Below are 27769 nucleotides of genomic sequence, written 5' to 3' on the forward strand. Positions count from 1 at the left end.
TGAAAAATAGATGTTAGCCGATTCTCAGACCTATTGAATATGCTCACAAAATCTCATGAGAATCGGTCTAGCCGTTTCGGAGGAATACGGGAACGAACATTGTGACACGAGAATTTTATATCTATACTAATATTATAAAACTGAAGAGTTTGTGTGTTTGTTTGTTTGATAAATTCTGTTTATATGATACATAAAATCATGCCTCTTTCCCAGACGGTTAGGCAGAGACTACCTCTTTCCACTTGCCACAATCTCTGCATATTTCCTTCGCTTCATCCACATTCATAACTCTCTTCATGCAAGAGAATTTTATATACAAGATGTATATTTATTATATCTTTGCTTGTTCCAGGTCCCCCCAATTGACTATTTACGGCAAGTGACCCTCGATTTAGGAGGGGAGGGGGTGTTGGGAGCCGTCACTGAACGTAACATGATAAGGAGGGCGCCACCGACGCATACGCAGCAAATTAAGAGCTCTGTCAGAGCGCTTATAAGGAGGTTTAACGACGTAAGTACATCCCAATCCCTTACGGGGTAGACAAATCTACATAGATAGATAGATCCTCCTCCTCGCGTCGTATACCTCATTGCTGAGGGTCGTGCCTCCCCCGCCGAATCACTTTCTCTTTGATCTCTTCCTTCCACCTGTTGCGATCCTTTGCGTCGTGGAGGGCCTTATGGAGATCGGTGTTTAGTGACGATCGGATTTGATCCGACCATCTTGTAGGGCTGCGACCTCTAGGTCTTTTTCCGTCAACCTTGCCTGTCACCATTAGCTGCTCCATGTTGTGACCGTCTTTCCGTGCAATGTGGCCGAAAAATTCCAGTATCCTGCGGAGACAGGTGGTGGACAGTCTCGTTTTGATTTGGAGTCCACGCAGGATAGATGCATTGGTACGGAAGGCAGTCCAGGGTATCTGTAGCATCTTCCTCCAGCACCAGATTTCGAAGGCATCTAGATAGATAGATAGATAGACTCTTTATTGCACCATAAGGAAAAGATAAACTGAAAAAAAAAAACACAATCATTACCCTCGTGATTGACTGTTGTGACTTTTGGCGTAGAGATGTCGCCACACACGTCTATATCCCTTGCGGGAAAGACAGAGCCAGCCGTCTTGAAATACTGATAGGCCAGATTCGGATGATAGGATTAATGATAGAATTGAAATTCAAATAGTGACAGGTTGCTAGCCCATCGCCTTAAAGGAGAATCACAATTTATTAGTCTTTACCTTAGTCGCCGAATCTCAATTCCAAAACTAGCTGACGGTGGGCCTTCCTGTCTATTCGAGACTGTTGGCTCTGTCTACCCTTTAAGAGATAAAAACGTGATTACATATAAGTAGGTATACCATATGCCGTGTGGTTCCCGGCACCAATACAAAAAAGAATAGGACCACTCCATCTCATTCCCATGGATGTCGTAAAAGGCGACTAAGGGAAAGGCTTAAAAACTTGGGTTTCTTCTTTTAGGCGATGGGCTAGCAACCTGTCACTATTTCAATCTCAATTCTATTATTAAGCCAAATAGCTGAACGTGGCCATTCAGCCTTTTCAAGACTGTTGGCTCTGTCTACCCCGCAAGGGATATAGACGTGACCATATGTATGTATGTATGTATGTAGGTATACCATTTTTGTACAGACCGCTTAGAACAAAAAATACAGTAGAAAGCACTCATTTGCAATATTTTTACAATTCTCGCTTTGAAGATAACCTTTTCTCTTAAATTTGGGGTCACACTAACAACATTACCCTCTTTTTACAAGTCGAGTTAAATACAAGCAGGTTGTATGTAACAAACATAGCATATTTAAATTACTAATGAGTAGGGATGGGACATGATACCTATCGACATTTTTTTAAAAACAAAAAATGTTTAATTCTATCCTACTAAATCCAAATAATATTAAAAATGCGAAAGAAAATTTATTTTTTTGTTTGTTTGTTTCCTCTTTACGGGTTATCTACTTAAATATCGCATATATATAATATAATTAAGAGTCTGGAGAAGGACATGGGATACCTTTCATCCCGGTAAAATCTATAGTTCCCGTGGGATTTGCGAAAATCCTGAATATTTTTGTAGGTGGCGTTTAATTAGTCTCTTTTTGCAGATGGCGCTAAGTTCGACGACTAAGGGATAGGGTTATAAGCTTGGGATTCTTATTTTAGGCGATGGGCTGTCGCTATTTGAATCTCATTTCTATTATAAAGCCAAACAGCTGAACGTGGCTTGTCAGTCTCTTCAGGACTGTTGGCTCTGTCTACCCCGCAAGGGATATAGACGTGACTGTATGTATAAGTATGTATATATAATTAAAAGTCTGAAGAAAGACATAGGGTACCTTTCATGGCGATAAAAACTATAGTTCCCGGGGGATTTTCGATAAACCTGGATATTTTTGTTACGGCGTTTCTAGCGTGTGGTCAGCGGGGTCTCCCGCAAGACATAAGTATATATAAACCTGAGATCTAATATGAGATAAATCATAGTATCGCTTATCGACATCAGACGTTAGCTTAATTAAATTAAGTTAATTCATTATCGTAATGGCCCATCTCTATGTTGAATTCCAGGTAATTTAACGAAAGGTAATGTAAATATATATCCTTCCTTGAGGGGTAACATCATTATAATTTTCGGTTACCATTTTTTATATTTTGACTGGACTATACTAGGTATACATACATATAATCACGTGTATATCCGTTGCGGGGTAGACAGGGCCAACAGCCTTGAAAGGTCACGTTCAAGCTTTATGAATAAATGATGGAATTGAGATTCAAATAGTGACACGTTGCCAGCCCATCGCCTGCAAGAAGAATGCCTAGTTTATTAGCCATTTCTTCAGTCGTCTTTTATGATATCCATTGGAACATATATGGTGCCGTGTGATTCCCGGCACCAAAACAAAAAAAAAATAGAGCCACTCAATCTCTTTCCCATGGATGTCGTAAAAGGCGACTAAGGGATAGGCTTACAAACTTGGGATTCTTTTTTAAGGCTATGGGCTAGCAACCTGTCACTTTTTGAATCTCAATTCTACCATTAAGCCAAATAGCTGAACGAGGTTATTCAGCCTTTTCAAGACTGTTGGCTCTGTCTACCCCACAAGGGACATAGACGTGCCTATATGTATGTATGTACATATATGGTAGGCACAGCCTACAGTCTCCAATAGATTGAAAGGTCACGTTCAGCTGTATAATATGTTAAAATTCTCTTTATAATTGTACGGTAACTTACGTTCTTGTGCCGTGTGGTTCCCGGCACGAAACAAAAAAGAATAAGACCACTCCATCTCTATCCCATGGATGTTGTAAAAGGCGACTTAGGGATAGGCTTATAAAATTGCGATCCTTTTGTTAGGCGATGGGCTAGCAACCTGTCACTATTTGTATCTCAATTCCATCATTAAGCCGAGCAGCTGAACGTGGTCATTCAGTCTTTTCGGGACTGTTGGCTCTGTCTAACCCGTACGAGATATAGACGTGACTATATGTACGTATGTAACTTACGTTCTCTTTGCCGTGGCTATTCTAAGCTTTTATTATAGTGCCCAAAAGGCTGGCAGTGTATTGCCACGTATGACAATATTCAGTTAACGATTTATGTCGAGACAGAGTTTACTACACAGGCAGGGCGTGTAAAAGTTCCCTGTGGACTCAAATTGCTCAGATTTTTGTGGCTTTAGACGGCACGATCCGATTCAAAAACGATTTCTTTTACTACTTAATATTAAATCGGTTTCACACGCCGGGCGTGTAGTATTTCCTGAGTCCCTAAATTGATTAGATTATCTTGCATTTAGACGGCACGATCCGATTCAAAATCGATTTTTTTTCTACTTAATATGAACGCGCTTTTACTCGCAGGCCGAGTAAGAGTTCTCCGAGTCCCTTTATCGCTAAGATTTTCTTGCATCTAGACGGCACGATCCGATTTCTTTTGTACTTAATATTAACTCGGTTTCACACGTCAGGCTTGTAAAGTTTCCTGAGTCCTTAAATTGCTAAGATTTTCTTGCATTCATTTTTTGTCTCCTTATTATTAACTAGCGTTTGTCTGGGACTTGGCACCCTCAATTATTTATTTAATAAAATGTTATTGTACAAAATACAAATGTATAGCACAATTGGCGGACTTAATGCTAGAAGCATTATCTACCAGTCAACCATTGCTTCTATGTATAATCACGTCTATATCTCTTGCGGGGTAGATAGAGCTAGCAGTCTTGAAAGACTTATAGGACACGTTCAGCTGTTATGCTTAATGATAAAATTGAAATTCTAATAGTGACAGGTTGCAAGCCTATCGCCTAAAACAAGAAGAATCCTATCCCTTAGTCGCCTTTTACGACGTCCATGGGAAAGACATGGAGTTCTCTCAATCAGTATAATTTGCCCCGTATATATTATATATATATATTCTCTTATTCTTTTTTTATCAGTGCCGGGAGCCACACGGCCTTTTAAGGACACTAAGAAAAACAATCGTGTCGTGTAAAAGTGTCTTTACCAAGAATCTTAGCAACAAAATTATCGAGAAGTGGGGGCCGAATCCTACCTATAATTACATAGAGAAAGTCTTTTGCCGAGATCCAATAACGCGTAGGGACGGGAAATATCGACGTAATTGATTTATCGACTTTCCTTGTTATTGATATAGATATTGCGATGTAGGTAGGCACAGAATTTCCAATAGAACTTAAGTTCACTCGTTTAGGTATTTAAATGTTTATTAAGTGCCGTGTGGTTGCCGGAAAAAGAATAGGACCACTCCATCTCTTTCCCATGGATGTCGTAAAAGGCGACTAAGGGATAGGCTTACAAACTTGGGATTCTTTTTTAGGCGGTGGGTTAGCAATCTGTCACTATTTAATCTCAATTCTATCATTAAGCCAAATAGCTGAACGTGGCCATTCAGTCTTTTCAAGACTATGGCTCTGTCTACCCCGCAAGGGATATAGCCGTGACCATATGTACCTATGTATGTTAAATGTTTCTTAATATGCCGTGTGGTTCCCGACACTTGATAATAGGACTACTCCATATCTTTCATACGTCCTGGCAAAGGGTCAGGTCAAGAGTACCCGAAACCGCCGAGCTTGCATGAAGAGAGTTATGAATGTGGATGAAGCGAAGGGAGTATGCAGAGATCGTGGCAAGTGGAAAGATGTAGTCTCTGCCTACCCCTCCGGGAAAGAGGCGTGATTTTATGTATGTATGTATGTACTCCATATCTTTCCTATGTATGTCGTAAAAGGCGACAAGGGAAGGTTGAGATTTTTCTTGTAGGCGAGGGTCTAGTCAACTTGGGCAACCTGTCACTATTCGAATCTCAATTCTATCATTAAGCCAAACAACTGTACGTGAATTTAATTCAAAATTCAAATTTAATTCAAAACCGTTATTCAATATTATGAGACATTTCAATACCTATCCTTCCTACTACTATTATAAAGGCGAAAGTTTGTATGGATGTATGGATGTTTGTTACTCTTTCACGCAAAAACTACTGAACCGATTACCATGAAATTTGGTATGTAGGTAGCTGAAGACCCAGAATAACACATAGGCTACTTTTTATCCCAGAGTTCCCGCGGGATTGATAGGGTTTCCATGCGGACGAAGTCGCGGGCGGCCTCTAGTCACTTAATTATTGTCATATCTTTTGGTTTCACAACATTGGTTGACGTCGAATACATACATACATACATATGGTCACGTCTATATCTCTTGTGGGGAAGACAGAGCCAACAGTCTTGAAAAGACTGATAGGCCACGCTCAGCTATTTGGCTAAATGATAGAATTGAGATTCAAATAGTGACAGGTTGCCAGTCCATCGCCTAAAAAAAGAATCCCAAGTCTGTTAGCCTATCCCTCAGTCGCTTTTTACGACATCCATAGGAAAGAGACGTGAGTGGTCCAATTCTTTTTTGTACCGGTGCCGGAATATATACAAAATTTTTAACTTCATTACGGAAATTGAAACCTCACGTGGCTCTTAACCTATATTTCCCCCCCTTTTTCGTCCCAAAACCCTCTGAAGTCCCCCACGGGAGTCCCTGATAGGAAGCTGTATATCCAAATCTAATTGCTTCAAGTACTTATAAAAGGTGTGACGGATGATGTCCCTTTGAAATCGAAACGCATTAGTGGTTGAAAATTTTAAATATATTAGCTGTTTCTTTTTGTATCTTTTATTTTTATGGGCCGGTTAAAAAAAGAATAGGACCACTCCGTCTCATTCCCATGTATGTCGTAAAAGGCGACTAAGGGATATGCTTATAAACTTGGGATTCTTCAGCTCAATCGGATACCGGGAAGTGGGTCAAATTAAACTTGAAAGATTTGTTAACATACAAGTCAAACTAAATAAAAGCTTTTAAAAAACTACATACATACATATGGATGGTCACGTCTATATTCCTTGCGGCGTAGACAGAGCTAACAGTCTTGAAAAGACTGAATGGCCACGTTCAGCTATTTGGCTTAACGATAGAATTGAGATTCAACTAGTGGCTGATTGCTAGCCTATCGCCTAAAAAAGAATCCCAAGTTTGTAAGCCTATCCCTTAGTCGACTTTTACGACATCCATGGGAAAGAGATGGAGTGGACCTATTCTTTTTTTGTATTGGTGCCGGGAACCACACGGCACCCGGTTTAAAAAACTTAACTTAGCCAATTGTGTGTGTTCGTTTATAACGCGAGCACACGCCACGATTAAAAGCAAACCTGTCGATAATTGTGTAGAGAGAGTATTTACCGGGAGAAAAGTGGATATTGTAGTGATAGGGTAAGTATCGATATTGTTATTTTATCGATAGTCTATGTAATCGATAGCCAGAAATCACATCTTCGCACTTGTCTCAATACCTGCATACACCTTTCGCTTCATTCAAACTCATATATACATATAGTCACGTCTATATCCCTTGCGGGGTAGACAGAGCCAACAGTTTTGACAAGACTGATAAGCCACGTTCAGCTATTTCGCTTGATGATAGAATTGAGATTGCCTATGAGAAGAATCCTAAGTTTACAAGTTTAGCTATATAAAACATATATATCTTTATCATTATGCCGAACAGCTGAAAGTGGCCTTTCAGTCTTTTGATTTATGTCTACCCCGCAGGGGATATAGACGTAATTATGTGTTTTGTTATGTTACAATAGGTAACTAACGTCCCGCCACTGTTTTGCCCGTGATACATACATACACATCGTTTAACATTCAAAATTAATGTACCTTTTGAAAGGTGAAAGAATACTCATTATCGGTCAGTATTACTAGAAATTAACCCTCACAAACAAACAATTTTTTACAAACAATTACAAAGCTTATTTTACGGCATTAAGTTCGCCTTTTGCTCATTTTTTTGTTGTGAAATAAAGTTTTAAATAATTAAAATAAATCGTATTTCCTAATATAACTAAGTACCTTTTTTTATTTCTTTTTGCCGTGTGATTCCCGGCACCAATACAAAAAAGAATAGGACCACTCCATCTCTTTCCCATGGATGTCGTAAAAGGCGACTGAGGAATAGACTTACAATGTTGGGATTCTTTTTTAGACGATGGGCTAGCAACCTGTCACTATTTCAATCTCAATTCTATCATTAAGCCAAATAGGTGAATAGTATTTTCAAGACTATTGGTTCTGTCTTCCCCTCAACGGATATAGACGTGACCATATGGATGTTTGTATGTACCTCTTTTCACAGTCGGTTAAAACACGTGGAGAAAATCTCATATTCCAAAAGAAAAAAGATGCTATCCCACTCTCATCCCGGCCGAGGTAACGCGAGACAATACCATCGCCAATAATTACGCAGAAAGCACTTTTTAATGGAAGTATCCGGTGGCGTAGTGATGGGGATGTGTCGATGAGAAATATCGATAAAATTTATATTATATAAATATTGCTGTTGCTTTCAACTGGCATGTACTTATATGTATAGATGTACATCCAAGAACCTTTTTACACTTTCCTGTCGTGAGCATGCTGGAAGAAATGTCTTTAGAAATAAGAAACTCTTGAACTGAATTTCTCTTTATTTTAAGTTTTATTCTTATTTTCCTTAATGAACATAAATATATAAATAATAAATAGTAAATAAATAAGACCCAGACCAATCAGAAAAAAATGTTTTCTCATCATGCCCTGGCCGGGATTCGAACCCGGGACCTCCTGTGTCACAGACGAGCGTACTACCGCTGCGCCACAGAGGCCTTTATAATGATTTACATAATTGCTGAAGTTAACTTTAAATAAGAGATCTACTAACTGAGTACCTCTCTCAATGGAGTCGGTTAAATCCTTATACATAACGAATTCCATTAAAACAGTATTTTAAAATCCGCATCAGCAACTTATATTGTTAACGCGAATAGTAAATAGATTCGCGATATCAGCTTGGTATAGCAACGATATTGCTTGTAGGGTAACCATCCTACTAATATTATACATGCGAAAGTTTGTGAGTGTGTCAGGATGTCAGTATGGATGTTTGTTACTCTTTCACGCAAAAAACTACTGAATCGATTACGATGAAATTTGGTATGTACATACATACATACATAAAATCACGCCTCTTTCCCGGAGGGGTAGGCAGAGACTACCTCTTTCCACTTGCCACGATCTCTGCATACTTCTTTCGCTTCGTCCACATTCATAACTCTCTTCATACAAGCTCGGCGGTTTCGGGTACTTTTGACCTGACCCTTTACCAGGACGTCCTTAATTTGATCAAGATACGTTCGTCTAGGTCTTCCCACTCCGACCTTTCCCTCCACACTCTCCTTGTATATCTGCTTAGTCAACCTGCTTTCATTCATCCTCTCCACATGACCGAACCATCTTAACATACCCTTTTCTATTCCTGTAACTACATCTTCTTTCACATCACAACATTCCCTTATCACGCTGTTCCTTATCCTGTCACTCAATTTCACACCCATCATACTCCTTAACGCTCTCATTTCCACTGCATTTATTCTGCTTTCATGCTTCTTTTGCCATACCCAACTTTCACTCCCATACATTAATGTCGGGACCAACACGCCCCTGTGCACAGCCAGTCGAGCCTTTTTGGATAGTTTCTGACTGCTCATAAAGGCATGCAAAGCTCCATTCACCATGTTCCCCGCGTTCACTCTCCTTTCAATATCACTATCATACTTGCCATCTGATGTAAACTTTGATCCTAGATATACAAACTCTTTCACTTGCTCCACTTTTTCTCCTCCAATCAAAATATTACATGCTGTCATTTCTTTCTCCATTTCAAAAACCAGTGTTTTAGTTTTACTTACGTTCACTTTCATTCCTTTCTCTTTTAAAGCTTCATGCATACAGTTTACCATCTCCTGTAACTCCTCCGCTGATGACGCCAGTATAACCTGATCGTCGGCATAGAGCAGACATTTGACGAGTAACTCATTCATCCTTAATCCACTTTTAGACTCTTTCAAATCTGTCAAACAGCTATTTGGTATGTAGGTAGCTGAAAACCCAGAATAACATATAGGCTGCTTTTTATCCCGGAGTTCCCGCGGGATTGATAAGGTTTCCATGCGGACGAAGTCGCGGGCGGCCTCTAGTTATAAATATATACGGGACAGATAACACAGACTGAGTCAGCCTCGAAGTAAGTTCGAGACTTGTGTTACGAGATACTAACTCAACGATACTATATTTTATAATAAATACTTATATAGATAAACATCCAAGACCCAGGCCAATCAGAGAAAGTTTGTTTCTCATCATGCCCCGGCCGGGATTCGAACCCGGGACCTCCGGTGTCACAGAAAAGTTCACTAACCGTTGGGCCACAGAGGCCTTAATGGTCTGATTCCATTATTCCTTTGCTCCTTATAGTTGCAGCGTGATGTTATACAGCCCAAAGCCTTTCTCGATAAATGGTCTATTCAACGCAAAAAGAATTTATCAATTCGAACCAGTAGTTCCTGAGATTGGCGCGTTCAAACAAACAAACTCTTCAGCTTTATAATATTAGTATAGATTATGATATCCCGCTTTCTTACTAAAATCATACTCATCAGACTCCACTGAGCGGGACATGTCCCATTTATGTAATCCTATCATAGACATCCTTTATGTAAATATCTGAGTAAAAAGGGTAGGATTTAAAAAAAAACTTGTCTATTGCGGAGTATTATTAAAATGGACTGTATAAAACCTTTTATATTTAATATTTCATAGAGTATTTTTGCCGTTGGATGGATTTGAATCCCAACTTATATTGTAAATGCAAAAGTTAGTTTATTTGTTTGTTTGTAAACTCATCTTCTGATCCAATCTTCTTGAAATTTTGCGTATATATAATCAAGAGTACCCGAAATTGAAGAGCTTGCTGAAAAGAGTTATGAATGTGGATGAAGCGAAAGAAGTATGCAGAGATCGTAGCAAGTGAAAAGATGTGGTCTCTGCCTACCCCAGGAAAGACACGTGATATATGTACATGTATGTATGTACATATAATTAAGTAAGTAAGTAAATACTTTATTGTTCACTAAAGGAGTATATAAAAAAGAAGTACAGTACAAAGGCGGGCTTATCCCTAAGTGGGATCTATTCCAGCCAACTTTTTAATAAGAGGATCGCATTATTGAGGCAAGGGTTAATTAAGATTCTGGAAAAGGACATAGGGTACCTTTCATCCCTGTAAAAAACTATAGTGCCTGTGTGATAAGCGGAAAACAAAATTATTTTATTATTTGGCGCTTAATACGCGCGGTTGATGTCGAGAAATCTCTGCGCCACACGTCACAAAAATAAAAAAAAAATCACACAACGCTATCAGTCGAAACAGCAGAAAGCCTAAATCGCGCAAGCAAAGATTTCACGGATTAGAGCACATATACAACCTCCGACACAACATCGTGTGTCGCGCGGTTCCCCAGGCATAACACCTAGCCTGCCGGAAGATCTTCCTTTTGGTGGCGGTCGAGCCGAATATACGCTCCCGTATATTCCTTCCTTTTGGGAATTTATTGGGAATTTTTCCAATTTGCCTCAAATACCCGGGCATTTTCCCATCTCTAGCTGCGAGTAATCTATACTAATATTATAACTGCGAAAGTTTGTGAGTATGTCAGGATGTCAGTATGGATGTTTGTTACTATCTCACGCAAAAACTACTGAACCGATTACAATGAAATTTGGTACGTAGATAGCTGAAGACCCATAATAATATATAGGCAGGCTACTTTTTATCCCGGAGTCCCCGCGGGAATGATTCCACGCGGACGAAGTCGCGGGCGGCCTCTAGTAGTTGTATAAAACCTAAACTCTAACAAAATTAAACCAAGTTAAAAAATTGTCTTCCCTCGGGCAGACATAATAATGTCCGTGGAAGCAACTTAGAGAAATAAATAAAAGAAAATGGCCTTTCCTTGCCTTGTTATATCTGGAACGGCCTCTGTGACGCAGCGGTAGTACGCTTGTCTGTGACACTGGAGGTCCCGGGTTCGAATTCCGGCCAGGGCATGATGAGAAAAGAACTTTCTCTAATTGGCCTGGGTCTTGAATGTTTATCTATATAAGTATTTATTATAAAATATAGTATCGTTGAGTTAGTATCTCGTAACACAAGTCTCGAACTTACTTCGAGGCTAACTCAATCTGTGTGATTTGTCCCGTATATATATACATACATACATAAAATCACGCCTCTTTCCCGGAGGGGTAGGCAGAGACTACATCTTTCCACATGCCACGAACTCTGCACACTTCCTTCGCTTCATCCACATTCATAACCCTCTTCATGCAAGCTCGGCGGTTTCTATTTGTCCCGTATATATTTATTTATTTATCTAAACCTATTATAAAACTTAGCGGATGTGAAAAAGAGAGTCGGTGGTCGATTCGGGAAGGTGGCACAGTGAAAAGGCACAGGTTCGAATCCCACCAGAGGTCCTTTGATTTAATTGTGTAACTGTATCTTTTGGTGCCGTGTGGTTCCCGGAACCAATACAAAAAAGAATAGGACCACTCCATCTCTCTCCCATGGATGTCGTAAAAGGCGACTAAGGGGTACGCTTATAAACTTGGGATTCTACTTTAAGGCGATGGTCTAGCAACCAGTCACTATTTAAATCTCAATTCTATCATTAAGCCTAATAGCTGAACGTGGCCGTTCAGTCTTTAAAAGACTGTTGGCTCTGTCCTATTATCCTATCCGCAAGGGATATAGACGTGATTATATGTATGTATGTAAGATTAGTCTTTATGTTAATTGTTTTCAGCGTACCGTATCTAATTTATATTGACTTGTTCCAGGTCTCAGCGTGGGTTACCGAGCTGGTCCTGTCCCCAAATACAGTCGAGGATCGGAAGGTGGCACTATCCTGTATCCTCAGGGTAGCCTTGACCTGTTGGAACATTGGGAACTTCAACAGCGCCATGGAAATCATTGCTGCGTTGAAGTGAGTGTATTATCTTATATATTACTTGATGTGCCCGTGACTTCGTCCGCGTGGAATAGTTATTTTGGGCATCATTGAAGCCCTCGAGGATTATTTTCGTTTTTTTTTTCACATATTCCATTATTTCTTTGCTTTTTATAGTTGCAGCGTGATGATATATAGCCTAAAGCCTTCCTCCATAAATGGTCTATTCAACACAAAAATAACTACCTTCAATTTACATTCAGGATATATGTCAATTTGTACACAAAAATAAGCATTTATTCACTCAAATAAAAGATACACATACATATCACACAAGAAATAAAAATAACTTATGCATTCAACCTGCAAGAATAAAAATGCTCCACCAAAGCCCATTTCATATGGGAATAAAAATTTATAATAAACTACCAAATTCTATAAAAAATGAAAATAAATTAACTCACTTTAATAAAAAAATTAAGTCTATGCTTCTTCAAAACAATTTTTATTCTATAGATGAGTACCTTAATTTAAATAAGTAGGTAGTAGGATTATAATAGTTTTACATTGTAAACTTGAAAACATTAGAACATTATAAATATTTACAATAATAATAAATAAGCACCTATTAACAGATAAATATAAATTGTGCAATACTAGGTTTAAACAATTCTAATTAGATTTAAAATTATAATGTGATACTAAGTAGGTACCTTTATGTATAAGTTTGTATGTCTACTAATACATAAAAATGTTTGCAACACCCGAAAGGGTAAATATGAAGATCTGTTATACATTATATTTAAGACCTTGTTGTACTCATATTATGCAAATAAAAGTTTGAATTTGAAAGTTTGAATTTGAATTTGAAATTTATCAATTCGAACCAGTAGTTCCTGAGATTAGCGCGTTCAAACAAACAAACGAACAGACAAACATACAAAGCTTTATAATATTAGTATAGATATAAAATTCTCGTGTCGCAATGTTCTTTCCCGTATCTCCTCTGAAACGGCTTGACCGATTCTCCGATTGGCTTTATCTGCCCTGCAAGGGATATAGACGTGACCATATGTACATATGTAAAAGGCTCCCCAGGGACAAACATCAGCCTATTGTGAAGGAATATTTTATGTTAGTTTCAAATGTAAATTAATGTAAGCGACGCCTACGTGTGACCTAAGCTTTACTCCCACGTTGAAAATTAACTTTATTAAAACAAGCTTTAGTGCCGGGCTTCGCTCCCTTGGGAATTTATTTATTTATTAATTTTTAAACTTTATTGCACAAAATACAAATGTATATCACAATTGGCGGACTTAATGCTAGAAGCATTATCTACCAGTCAACCATTGGGTCTGACAGGGAACTATATGTGGGGTCAAACTAACATCCTATCTTATAACCGAAAGGTTTTTCTATAGGTACCTGTTATAAAATCTATACTAATATTATAAATCTGAAGAGTTTGTTTGAGTGCGTTAATCTCAGGAATTACTAGTTCGAATTAAAAAAAGCTTTTTGCGTTGAATAGACATTTATCGACGAAGGCTTTAGGCTATTTAACATTACGGTGCAACTATAAGGAGCAATGAAATAATGGAATATGAGAAAAAAACGGGGATAATTATTCATCCTTGAGGGCATCAATGATGCCCAAAATAACTATTCCACGCCGATGAAATCGCGGACACAGCTAGTAAATAATACAGGTATTAAACGCGCACGTAAAGTACCTTTATTTTATCTTAAGTTTTGATGCTTGTGAAGTTGACGCTGTTAAAAAATAATGCAGTGCAATTTGTTACCGCCTGTTCTGCACTGACGCTTTGGAAGCGACAGTTAACTTGGTTTTTAGGTAATTTATTTGACGTCAACCAATATTGTGAAACCGAATGATATGACAATCATTAAGTGATGTTTGAAAAGTCCCATACTAAAACAAACATTTTGAATTTTAAATGGAAATAGTGCTGTTAACAAGAAAGACAGAAGAATGAAGTACAGTCAAGAAGAAAACAGAAGAACAAAGTACAGTCAGCAGGGGTTTCTTTCGGCCTTCAGCTGCTTTGGAGACTGTAGGCCGGCGGAAACTACTTGCCGACTGTACTTACATACAGCGGAGAAGAGAGAAGAAAATCAAGAAGAGAAGAATGATACGAGTAGAATAGAGAAGACGCATTTAGGAACAAAATATTATGAATTCTATCCTACCAATATTATAAAATAGCGCCCAGTCCCAGCTTCGCACGGGTTGCATTCATCTTATACTTATATAAAATTGTCGTGTCACAAAAAAAAATTATTAAAATTATTTCTTCGCTCCTAATAGTTGCAGCGTGATGTTATATAGCCTTCCTCGATAAATGGTCTTTTTAACGCAAAAATAATTTTTCAATTCGAACCAGAAGTTCCGGAGAATAGCGCGTTCAAACAAACAAACTCTTCAGCTTTATAATATTAGTATAGATAGATAAGCCGTGTGGTTCCCGGCACCATTACAAAAAAGAATAGGACCACTCCCTCTCTTTCCCATGGATGTCGTAAAAGGCGACTAAGGGATAGGCTTATAAACTTGGGATTCCTCTTTTAGGCGATGGGCTAGCAACCTGTCACTATTTGAATCTCAATTCTATCATAAAGCCAAATAGCTGAACGTGGCCATTCAGTCTTTTCAAGACTGTTGGCTCTGTCTACCCCGCAAGGGATATAGACGTGACCATATGTATGTATGTAGATAGATAAGCCACAGACAAAAGCCAGTGATGTATAGCTGTTGAAATTATGACAAACCGCTTCATAACATCCGACCCGTGTCAGCTATCTGTCACAATTTGTATTTTATTGATATACGACGATGATACTCCTCACGTGAAACGAGTGTATAAAACAGAATTACAACAAAAATCAGTGCCGTGTGGTTCCCGGCGCCAATATAAATAAAGAATAGGACCACTCCATCTCGTAGATGTCGTAAAAGGCGAGTAAGGGATGGGCTTGTAAACATGGGATTCTTTTAGGCGATGAGTTAGCAACCTGTCACTATTCGAATCTCAATTCTATCATTAAGCCAAACAGCTGAACGTGGCCTGTCCATCTCTTCAAGACTGTTGGCTCTTTCTACCCCGCATAGGATATAGACGTAATTATATTTATTTATGTATGTACAAAAATGCATTTTCAGCGTGTTAGCAGAATTTAAACTTGATAACTGCGGCTGACTAAAATAAAGTCTTAAAAAAACAAAGTTAGACACATGAAACATTGTATCTAGGCTAATGACAAGCACACGCATACAATCACGTCTTTATCCCTAACGGGGTAAACAGAGTCAACGATCTGGAAGGCCACGATCAGCTGTGTGGCTTAATGATGGAATTGAGATTCGAATACTGACAGGTTGCTAGCCCATCGCCTCAAAATACCTACAAGTTTGTAAGCTTTTCCCTTATGCGACTTTTACAAACTGCGCAGGAAGATAAGCAGCTGGTATACTCTATATTATTTTCTTTACCACCAGTAGGAAGTTAATAAGAAAACTATTTTTAATCCGATTAATCGTTAATTCAGAAAGAGTTAGGAATTTCAAGACAGCGTAATTCTTTAACACGCTGCTTTGAATAATTCTAATTACCTCCGTTAGAGGAGCTTCCTTTTGTTAAGCTTCATGAATTGAAGCGGCCAAGAGTGTGTCGGCTTTATTATATATATGTGTGCAAAATTTCATGGCCATCGGTTCAGTGGTTTTGACGTGTAACGGACAAACAAACATATGTACATCCACATTTATAATAAGTATCAGTATGAATTTCAGCATTGATGACATAGTGCCGTGTGGTTCCCGGCATCAATATATAAAAGAATAGGTTCACTCCATCACTTTCACTTCCTTTGCCATGGATGTCGTAAAGGCGACTAAGGGATAGGCTTATAATCTCTATTCTATCCTTAAGCCAAACAGCTGAACGTCTTTTCGAAACTGTTGGCTCTGTCTACCCCGCAAGGAATATAGAAGTGATTATATGTATGTATGTATGTATTAACAGTTCTAATATTAGGTTTCAAAAACATTAACACTAAAAATAGAAAGACCTACATCCAGCAATAGATATTCCTTTAGTCAGCTTTTCAACGTCGGCACGTCTCGGCGATTTGTCAACGTGTAAAGAAATCAATAACTTATTGAAAGCTATACATTATGAATCTACAAGTATCTAAACTAGTTTTGTGTTAGTTTTTGTAGACGTAGACGTGATTATAAGTAGGTATATCCCTTGCGGGATAGACAGAGCCGACAGTCTCGATAAGACTGAATGGCCACGTTCAGCTATTTGGCTTAATGATAGAATTGAGGTTCAAATAGTGACAGGTTGCTAGCCCATCTTAGCCTAGAGAAGAATCCCAATAGTTTGTAAGCCTATCCCTTAGTCGCCTTTTACGACATCCATGGGAAAGAGATGGAGTGATCCTATTCTTTTTGTATTGGTGCCGGAAACCACACGGCACTTATATGTGTATAGATATGTTTTTCAAATATCTTCTTCTTCTTATATATAAAATTCTCGTGTCACAATGTTTGTCTCCGTACTCCTCCGAAACGGCTTTACCGATTTTAACCAAATTTTGCATACATATTCAGTAGGTCTGAGAATCGGCTAACACCTATTTTTCATACCTCTTATTGATTAGGGTTGTCCACACTTGACATTTTTTTTTACCTAGAAATTACTTAAAAATTATTTATATGGCAAAACAACGTTTGCCGGGACAGCTAGTGTATATATATATTTTAATCGTTCCAGGTCAAACAAGCTGAAAGCCTTCCTGTGCAGCATCAACACTGAAACCATACCAATTCTGGACTTCCTCTCGGCTGCGTTGCTGTCTGCGGAGTACGAGCGGGCCCTGGGGAGAGCGCTAGCTATGCCAGAATGCCGGCTCATACCCTTCTTCGGTGCCTTTCTGAGAGAATTGAGGTAAATAATTGTATCTTTGTTTGTTTTGTTCATCGTGTTATCGTCATCTATACTAATATTATAAAGTTTGTTTGTTTCTTTGTTTGTTTGTTTGAACGCGTTAATTTTAGGAAATACTGGTTGGAATTGAAAAATTCTTTTTGCGTTGAATAGACCATTTATAGAGGAAGGTTTAAGGCTGTATAACATCACGCTGTAACTATAAGGAGCGAAGTAATAATGGAAAATGTGAATAAAAGCGGGGAAAATTTTTCGTCCTTGAGGGCTTCAACGATGCCCAAAATAACTATTCCACGCGGACGAGGTCGCGGGCACAGCTAATTGGTAAATATTAAAATTTACTTCGAAAAACAACATAACTTCGAAACAGTCAATGGTCACGGACTATTCCTGAGAAGAAAATACAACCTGGTCTAACGCCAGGAGCATTTTCATTGCTCATTTTCATGAGCAGTTAAAAAATTTGCTAAACATCCCGAAATAAATATGCAAGTAAGCAGCTCAAAATACACTCCACATGTTTGGGATTATGGCAATTTGTGGATTCATATAGAGAGGATAATACAAGTTTTAAAAAAAATTAGGCGTTGAGCTTGCAACCTTTTTCAATGATTGGGCTAATTAAAGCTTTTTATATGACGTCAATAAGTGATACCTTGTATCCAATTTTGAAAATAAATGTATTTTATTCTGAAATGTAGAAAATACAAAGTGGTTGTGTGCCAGCAACCTGTCACCATTGAAGTTGACGTTGTCGATGAAAATGCTTCAGTGCAGTTTGTTACCGCTCCTTCGACACTGACGCTTTGGAAGCGGCAGGAAACGTCAACCAATGTTGCGAAACTCAAAAGATATGACAATTATTAAGTGATGTTGAAATGTCCCATTGAAATGAATAAAATTTTGAATTTTACATCCATACATAGAATCACGTCTATATCCCTTGCGGGGTAGACAGAGCTAACAGTCTTGTAAAGACTGATAGGCCACGTTCAGCTATTTGGCTTTAAGATAGAATTGAGATTCAAATAGTGACGGGTTGCTAACCCATCGCCTAAAAGAAGAATCCCAAGTTTATAGAATGAAACAATTACAGTCAGTCGTGATTTTCTTTGAAGTGTCTCCAAAATTTTTTGCCCTTTCAAACTAAAGTCTCCTTATGTCAACCCCTCATTCTTCCTCTCCTCGACTATGCTGGCGCGTGCTTTTTGGATGCTACCGAGGAACTCCTTGATAAACTGGAACGTCTACAGAATTTGTGTATCCGATTCATTTTTGGCCTCAAGAAGTATGATCACGTCTCGGAGTTTCGCAGGCAACTAAACTGGCTGCCCATTCGTCTGCGTATAAATATGAGAATACTTTTCCCTACGCATCGTACGGCCACTTTCTCCAACTCCTTCTCTGTCCATGCTGTTAGATTGTGGAACTCACTCCCTCCTGAGATAGGTGACTCTAAATCACTGTCCCAATTTAAAAAAATAGTTAAAAATTATTACCTCTCCAAGCCTTGCTAATTTGGTATATATTGTATATACTTTATGTAAGTTTATTATTTTGTATTTAAATATGTATTTTATTATATTTTATTTATGTATTTGTTTATGTATGTCTATTATTAGTTGTGTGAGTGGAGTACACGCCTGTCACCCTTTCCATCATGTCTCCTATCTCGGGTCTGCTGGAAGAGATTTCTTTTGAAATTAGCAGAACCTTTGTAATTTTGTTTCTTGTGTTTATCAGTCTCGATGTTTTCTGTGTACATAAGCCTGCTTACAAAAAAATATTTTTTTTCTTTTTTCTACGTTGGTAATATCATCTCTATATACATATCAATCATGCAGCTCTCGAGTGTTATTTTTTAATTACGGTCGGTTAACGGCGGCTCTCGTGTTACATAACTACCCAAATAATAAACACAGACTACTTATATCTAGGTATACCTACATACCGTGCCGTATAGGTATGCCGTGTGGTTCCAGGCACAATAAAAAAATAGGACCACTCCTTCTATTTCCCATTGATGTCGTAATGAAGCGAGTAAGGGATAGGCTTATATACTTGGGATTTTTGCTTCAGGCGATGAGATAACATAATGTCACTATTCGAATCTCAATTCTATCATCAAGCCAAAAAGCTGAACGTTGCCTATCACGTTGGCTCTGTCTAGCCCGTAAGGGATATAGACGTGACTATATGTATACTATAGCTATTGTATAGAGTTTCGCTTGTGTGGGAATTTTCAGAAGGAGCAAAAGACTTAATTGTGCAAACAATGTTGATACTAGTTGTTCTTTTTTAATTGGTGCCGTGAAAGGCGACTAAGGGATATAAACTTGGGATTCTTTTAGGCGACGGGCTAGCAACCTGTCACTATTTGAATCTCAATTCTATCTTTTCAAGACTGTTGGCTCGGTCTACCCCGCAAGGGATATAAACATCATTATACATATGTAGGTATTTATGTATGTATGCATGTATGTATGTATGTATGATTTTTTCTATTGGTGTCGGGAACCACACGGCAAAAATGACAAAATTACCAACATATACATGTATTTTTTTATTATATATGTATTATATTATACATATATATATTCGTTTGTTCCAGAGGGATCCTGTCATACAGTCCAGCCCTGACTTGTCACTCCATGGCGTCCACCCCGACTCACAGGAGGGACTTCAAGAGAGAGTCCACTAAGGAAGACAGGTAATAATTCTACTTAACATACATACATATATATATGGTCACGTCTATATCCCTTGTGGGGTAGACAGAGCCAACAGTCTCGAAAAGACTGATAGGCCACATACATACATACATACATATGGACACGTCTATATCCCTTGTGGGGTAGACAGAGGCAACAGTCTCGAAAAGACTGATAGGCCACGTTCAGCTATTTGGCTTAATGATAGAATTGAGATTAATAGTGACAGGTTGCTAGCCCATCACCTAAAAGAATCCCAAGTTTATATCCCTTAGTCGCCTTTCACGACATCCTTGGGAAAGAGATTGGAGTGGTGCTATTCTTTCTTTGTACTGGTGCCGGGAACCACACGGCACTCTACTGTACTTATACATACATACTTATTGTAGTGTATGTATAAGAGTGAAAGAGAAGGAAGTATAATGTCGTCTCTAGCACACACGCCACCAAGATGAATTTTGGACAGCAGTTCATGATGGAAGGTACAATGAGCGTAATGTATGTGACCCTTCGGTCCTGTCAAGACAGTGAGCTCTGTCTACCCCGCAAGGGATATAGACGTGATAATATGTATGTATCCACAAAATTTTTCATCCATTTTTCACATCACACGTAGGTAGGTAGGTAATTACTGTCAAATATCCAAAAAAAAAAAAAACATCAACGTAACATTTGAATTTGGAACCTGTCATTCTGAAATTGAATATTCAGCGCGTTCTCATCGCGCCAATCATCGTAAAATATTCTTGTGATATTAAAATGAGGTTCCCGCCGTTTGTAGGGATGGGGCATTGCCGAATTTTCGCGGGATTATTCATTATGCTATAAACATATATACATATCGTCACGTCTGTATCTCTTACAGAGTAAACAAAGCCAACAGTCTCGAAAAGATTGAAAGGCCACGCTCAGCCGTGGCTTTGTCTACCCCGCAAGGGTATAGACGTGATTATGTGTATGTATGTCAGTCAGTGTCTTTTTGTTTATAAAAGTGGTTATATTTGTAGCACCTTGATTGCACATTATTGCATAAAGGCATCTCGTACATGGGTACATGGATACTTAGTTACCTTTTACGACATCCATGGGGATGTCGTAAAAGGTAACTAAGGGATAGGCTTATAAACTTAGGATTCTTCTTTTAGGCGATTCGATCGCTTCTATCATTAAGCCAAACAGCTGAACGTGGCCTATAAGTCTTTTCCAGACTGTTGACTCTGTCTACCCCGCATGGGATATAGACGTGATTTTATGAATATATATGTGTATTGCATAAAATAAGATATTAGACTTACGATAGAAGATTAGAATTCTTATGTGCGAAATGAGATTTCGTAAATAATATACAGTCATTAAAAATCATAACGGCACCTTTTAAGGCCCCGATGGGGGACTGAAGTGCCTTAAAGGCCCTCAGAGGGTGCTTGTATTAATTACGAAGCCCTGTAACAGACACTCGCGTATAGGGGTGACTCTTCAGATTCGAACTGCGGAATTAAATCAGAGTCGTCGACATATAATATATTTTATTAGAAATTACGCGATTAGCAAATTAAATAGTCTTTGACGACGGCCATATTGCCGTGTGGTTCCGGGCGCCAATAGAAAAAAAGAATAGTACCTACCACTTTATTTTTTTGTCGTAAATACATAAAATAACGACTTTTTCCCGGGGTGGTAGGCAGAGGCTACGTCTTACCACGATCTCTTCATACTTCTATCGCTTCGTCCACATTCATAACTCTCTTCATGAAAGCTCGGCGGTTTCGGATACTCTTGACCTGATCTTCTACCAGGACGTCCTTAATTTGATCAAGATACGTTCGTCTAGGTCTTCCCACTCCGACCTTTCCCTCCACACTCTCCTTGTATATCTGCTTAGTCAACCTGCTTTCATTCATCCTCTCCACATGAGCGAACCATCTTAACATACCCTTTTCTATTCCTGTAACTACATCTTCTTTCACATCACAACATTCCCTTATCACGCTGTTCCTTATCCGTTCACACGATTTCACACCCATCAAACTCCTTAAAAATATATTTACATACATACATACATACATAATATAATCACGTCTATATCCCTTGCGGGGTAGACAGAGCCAACAGTCTTGAAAAGACTGACAGGCCACGTTCAGCTGTTTGGCTTTTAGATGGAACTGAGATTCAAATAGTGACAGGTTGCTAGACCATCGCCTCAAAAAAGAATCCCAAGTTTATAAGCCTATCCCTTAGTCGCCTTTTACGACATCCATGGGAACGACATGGAGTGGTCCTATTCTTTTTTTTTTATTTGTGCCGGGAACCACACGGCACAAAGTTAATAATATTTTTAAATTATAGTTCTTTTCAATTTCAGAGGATCCCCAAAACACGACCCTCGGCGGGAGAGTGGCAAGCGAGTGGACCAAGGCACCACCACTAGTCCTTTACGGGACAGCTGTAAGAGAGACGCGAGAGCGAATGAACCTTCTAGACAAGTGGTGAGAGTTTGTTATAGTCTAGAGTCCGCCCGCGACTTCGTCCGCACGGAAACTCTAACAATCCCGCGGGAACTCCGGGATAAAAAGTAGCCTACATGTTATTCTGGGTCTTCAGCTATCTACGTACCAAATTTCATCGTGATCGGTTCAGTAGTTTTTGCGTGATAGAGTAACAGACATCCATACTGACATCCTGACATACTGACTAACTTTCGCATTTAAAATATTAGTAGGATAATCTCATATAGTCCCGGCAAACGTTGTTTTGCCATATAAATATATTTTGAGTTATTTCTATTTAAAAAACAAATGTTAGGGGACCCTTGTCTGGCATCCTTTGGTAGTGATGAAAGAATTAGTAATTATACTGTATAATAGGACCACTCCGGCACTTTCACATTGATGTCGTGAAAGGCGACTAAGGGAAAGGCTAATAAACTTGGGATTCTTCTTCTAGGCGATGGCGTAGCGACCTGTCACTGTTTGAATCTAAATTTTATCATGAAGCCAAACAAGTCGCCTTTTACGACATCCATGGGAACAGAATGGGGTGGTCTTATTCTTTTTTTTTATTGGTGCCAAATATATATAGAAGAAGTATACGTATATTTTCTTCTTTTTCAGTACATAGCCTCCTTTGACGAGCAAGGTGAACAGCCTCCGGGCTGGAGGCGGGTCGGACCCGAGGGTCTGGTGAACCTGCAGAAGGTGTACCGCACCCAGGCGGTGATGGACCACATAGCCAGCTTCCACCAGCACCATTACGCTTTGTCTAGGACCAATGTGCCAGCTTTTGGTGATTATTTGAGGTGATGAAGGGTACCCGAAACCGCCGAGCTTGCATGAAGAGAGTTATGAATGTGGATGAAGCGAAGGAAGTGTGCAGAGATCGTGGCAAGTGGAAATAGGTAGTCTCTGCCTACCCCTCCGGGAAAGAGGCGTGATTTTATGTATGTATGTATGTATGAAGGGTATCTAACTTATAAACTTGGGATTCTTCTTTTAGGCGATGGGCTAGCAACCTGTCACTATTTGAATCTCAATTCTATTTTAAAGCCAAATAGCTGAACGTGGCCTATCAGTCTTTTCAAGACTGTTGGCTCTGTCTACCCCGCAAGTGGATATAGACGTGATTATATGTATGTATGAAGGGTACTACATATCTACATACTAGCTGTGCCCGCGACTTCGTCCGCGTGTAATAGTTATTTTTTAGGGCATCATTGAAGCCCTCAAGGATGAATAATTTCCCTCGATTTTTTCACATTTTCCATAATTTCTTCGCTGCTTATAGTTGCAGAGTGTGTTATATAGCCTAAAGCCTACCTCGATAAATGGTATATTAAACACAAAAATATTTTTTTCAATTCGAACTACCTAAGATTAGCGCGTTCATACAAACAAACAAACTATTCAGCTTTATAATATTAGTATAGATTTATTTTTCAATTCTATCATTTAGCTAAAACAGCTGAACGTGCCTGTTCAGTCTTTTCAAGACTGTTGGCTCAGTCTACCCCGCAAGGGATATAGACGTGATCATATGTATGTATGTATGTATGTATGAAGACTACATATCTATTTATTTTTATTCATTTACTTATTTATGTACACAAAAAACATCGAGAGTTATGAACGCAAGAAACAAAATTACAAAGGTTCTGATTATTTCAAAGGAAATCGCTTCCAGTAGACCAGAATGTACATACTGTACAAATTATGTCAAAACTAGAGGCCGCCCGCGACTTCGTACGCGTGGAATCAATCCCGCGGGAACTCCGGGATAAAAAGTAGCCTACATGTTATTCTGGGTCTTCAGCTACCTACATACCAAATTCCATCGTAATCAATTCAGTAGTTTTTGCGTGAATGACTAACAAACATCCATACTGACATCCTGACATACAAACTTTCGCATTTATAATATTAGTAGGATCATTCTATTCTAAGTTTAATTAATATTGTGAAGTTGACGTTGTTGAAGAAAATGCTGCAGTGCAGTTTGTTACCGCTTCTTCTGCACTGACGCCTTGGAAGCGGCAGTAAACTTAGTTTTTAAGTAATTTATTTGACGTCGACCAATGTTGTTAAACCATACGTTTTGACAATTATTAAGCGATATATAGTATCCTATAGTAATGAATAAAAATTTTGAAATTTGAAATTTTTGATAACAAAGTTCCTTAATCAAATAAAGGGGGGAACCTCGAAAGATAAAGAGTCTGAGGCTCTGTCAAGTCGAGTCAAGTTCCTTAACCCCCTGGTCCAGTCCTCAAATAATGGCGTTCTCCACAGAACAGCATTGCCCGCGTGCGAGGAGCCGGTCTTCGCCCACCCCACCCAGAAGACCAGCGGCTGTGACTTCGAGAACGAAGCCCTGTACGAGCTGGAAGGTGGGGGGTACTGTCCCGTCCAGCCGTTACCCCACGACCACGGAGTCACAATGTTCCCGTTAGCCCCTCAAAACGGGGAACGGATAGACAGACATATTTTACAGGTATTTATATATCTGCCGTTCCGTGTGGTTCCCGGTATCAATAAAGTGCCGTTTGGTTACCGGTACCAATAAAAAAAACAGAATAGGACCTCTCCATCTCGTTCCCATGGATGTCGTGAAAGGTGTCTAAGGGATAGGCATATAAACTTGGGACTCTTCCTTTAGGCGATGGGCTAGCAACCTGTCACAATTTGAATCTCAATTCTATCTTTAAGCCATACAGCTGAACGTGGCCTATCAGTCTCTTGTCTACTCCGCAAGGGTAAAGGCTTCAAAAAGTGACAGGTTGATAGCCAAGTTCATAAGACTATCCTTTAATCGCCTTTTACGACGTCCGTGGGAAATATATGGAGTGGTTCTATTTTAAAATGCCGAAAACCACACGTCAAGATAAGGAGTTAATTCTCTTTATTGGTTCTTTGAAACAATCTTTAATGAAGACATCATATCAGCAGGTTGACTGAACAGATATACAAGGAGAGTGTGGAGGGAAAGGTCGGGGTGGGAAGATCTAGACGAACGTACCTTGATCAAATTAAGGACGTCCTGGTAAAGGGTCAGGGTCAGGTCAAAAAGCTTGCATGAAGAGAGTTATGACTGTGGATGAAGCGAAAGAAGTATGCAGAGATCGTGACAAGTGGAAAGTGGTAGTCTCTGCCCACCCCTCCGGGAAAGAGGCGTGATTTTATGTATGTATGTATGTACATCATATTGTCCACAGATAATGCATCACGGCACAGCGTGTATAGTGGGGGAGATTGAGTGGGGAGCGACTCTGGTCCAGTTGAGACTGGAGAGAGCCTGCGGTCTGCTCTCGTGGTGCAGGACTGCGCATAGACCTGATGGACATTTGGGTTCGTAATCTTTGGACTTTGACCTTCCGGCATTATGCTTCGAAGACCTGTGACCGCTTCCCGACATTTTATCTGGCCTCGGATTTAAAAACTATTACTTATACAAAACCCAGACCTATCAGAAAAAGTTCGTGTGTCATCTACCCTGACTGGGATTCGAACTCGGAACCTACTCTGTCACAAACGGTTGCAGCCTCACCATATTGGATAGAAGCCCGGGGCATGCCTTTGACCATGGATCCTGGATTGGGTGAGTCAGGTTTTCACACGAAGCGACTCCCGTCTGACCTCCGCAACCTTTGCAGGGGAACCTAACCCGTATTGAATCGATCATGGTTACACATCCAGTTACCTGAATGTGCAGGTTTCCTCACGATGTCAAAATCTTAAAACGATCATTGGGCCACTTTTCTCTTGAATTTTTCTTCGCATATCTGGTAAAGAAGATCAGTACATTAAAGATGAGCTTTGTAGGAATGCCTATTACAGCACGGAGGATTATATTAATGATAAACATGTGTGGCCCGAGCTTGACATAATGCTTGTGCATTTTTGACATGGTGTTGACATAATTTGTACAGTGTGTACATATTTTATCTTTATCTTTATTTATTTGACGAAATATTCGTATTGATATAACTATTTCTACATTCATTCATGTTTTTTAATGTAGACAATGTGCATTCGTCCGTGATTTAGATTTAATAGATCTTTATTTGTATATTGACGTCCGATGAAAATGCTGCAGTGTTGTTCTGCCGCGTCTTCTACACATGCGCTTTGGAAGCGGTAGTAGTTATAATTAGATTTAAGTGATGTGACGGCAAAAAGTGATACCTTGTGTCCAATTTTGAAAATAAATCTATTCTATTCTATTCTGTTTTGACCACATGTCATGATCAGAGATCGGAATAGGTAGATTGTACTTGCATCATGAATTACCATAGAAAGCATAACATGGATGAGCCTCTTTTCCGGGATCCCATTCCAGAACTTACACATACAGTAAACTACATTGTCTGCGGGTAACATAGGACTACAATTTACGTGAACGAAGTCGTTGGAAAACAGCTACCACTAATATTCTTCATCCCACTTGTAAAAATACCGGGAAAAAATCTAAATAATTTACAAATCCTGCAATCCCGGACGGAGGCATCTCCATATTAATATATACGTTTCAGTTCATTGACCCCAATTCAATCTACCTATTCCGATCCCTGGTCATGATAGATCTTCTAACTCTTCTCTGTCTCCAGGTGATATGCCGTCGGAGAATATGCAGCAACCTGAAATCGCCCTCTCATATAACCCTGAGGAGGTGATACCCTTGAAGTACACCTCCAATCTTCACGAACACGAAGCTGGCGTGGTGGGGGAAGAAGGGTGAGTTTTGTCAGTGCCTTTTTTATTTATATTGTCACAAAGATGAAAAGGAAACATAAATAGAAAGTCTTCAAGGTATAACTAACTAATACCCCGATTTATTTAAAAAGGAATATATCTATATTTATATATATTAATAAAAAGAATAGGACCACTCTATCTCTTTACCATGAATGTCGTAAAAGGCGACTAAGGGATAGGCTTATAAACTTGGGATTCTTTTTCAGGCGATGGGCTAGCAACCTGTCACTATTTGAATCTCAATTCTATCACTAAGCCAAATAGCTGAACGTGGCCTATCAGTATTTTCAAGACTATTGGCCCTGTCTACCCTGCAAGGGATATAGACGTGACCATATGTATGTATGTATGTACATACAATCACTTCCCCGGAGGAACATATTTGTTGCCTTTCAGTCTTTTTCAAAACC

At 39.1% G+C, this 27769-nt stretch overlaps 1 protein-coding gene across 1 annotated transcript in view; it reads left to right on the forward strand.

Annotated features, from left to right (window-relative positions):
* The first annotated feature begins 367 nt into the window (after positions 1-367).
* The window catches only part of LOC106142939 (1-phosphatidylinositol 4,5-bisphosphate phosphodiesterase epsilon-1-like), a 76564-nt gene continuing 49162 nt past the window's right edge, over positions 368-27769 (forward strand). Inside the window, exons 1-9 of the mRNA XM_060953228.1 lie at positions 368-511; positions 12319-12464; positions 17231-17404; positions 20016-20114; positions 22478-22601; positions 23226-23410; positions 24897-25098; positions 25820-25952; positions 27212-27338. Of these exons, the coding sequence (XP_060809211.1) occupies positions 434-511; positions 12319-12464; positions 17231-17404; positions 20016-20114; positions 22478-22601; positions 23226-23410; positions 24897-25098; positions 25820-25952; positions 27212-27338 (1268 nt within the window). The 5' untranslated portion in view covers positions 368-433. The remainder of the gene's footprint in view (positions 512-12318; positions 12465-17230; positions 17405-20015; positions 20115-22477; positions 22602-23225; positions 23411-24896; positions 25099-25819; positions 25953-27211; positions 27339-27769) is intronic.

Source organism: Amyelois transitella, chromosome 31 (genome assembly GCF_032362555.1).
Source record: "Amyelois transitella isolate CPQ chromosome 31, ilAmyTran1.1, whole genome shotgun sequence".
Taxonomy (NCBI): domain Eukaryota; kingdom Metazoa; phylum Arthropoda; class Insecta; order Lepidoptera; family Pyralidae; genus Amyelois; species Amyelois transitella.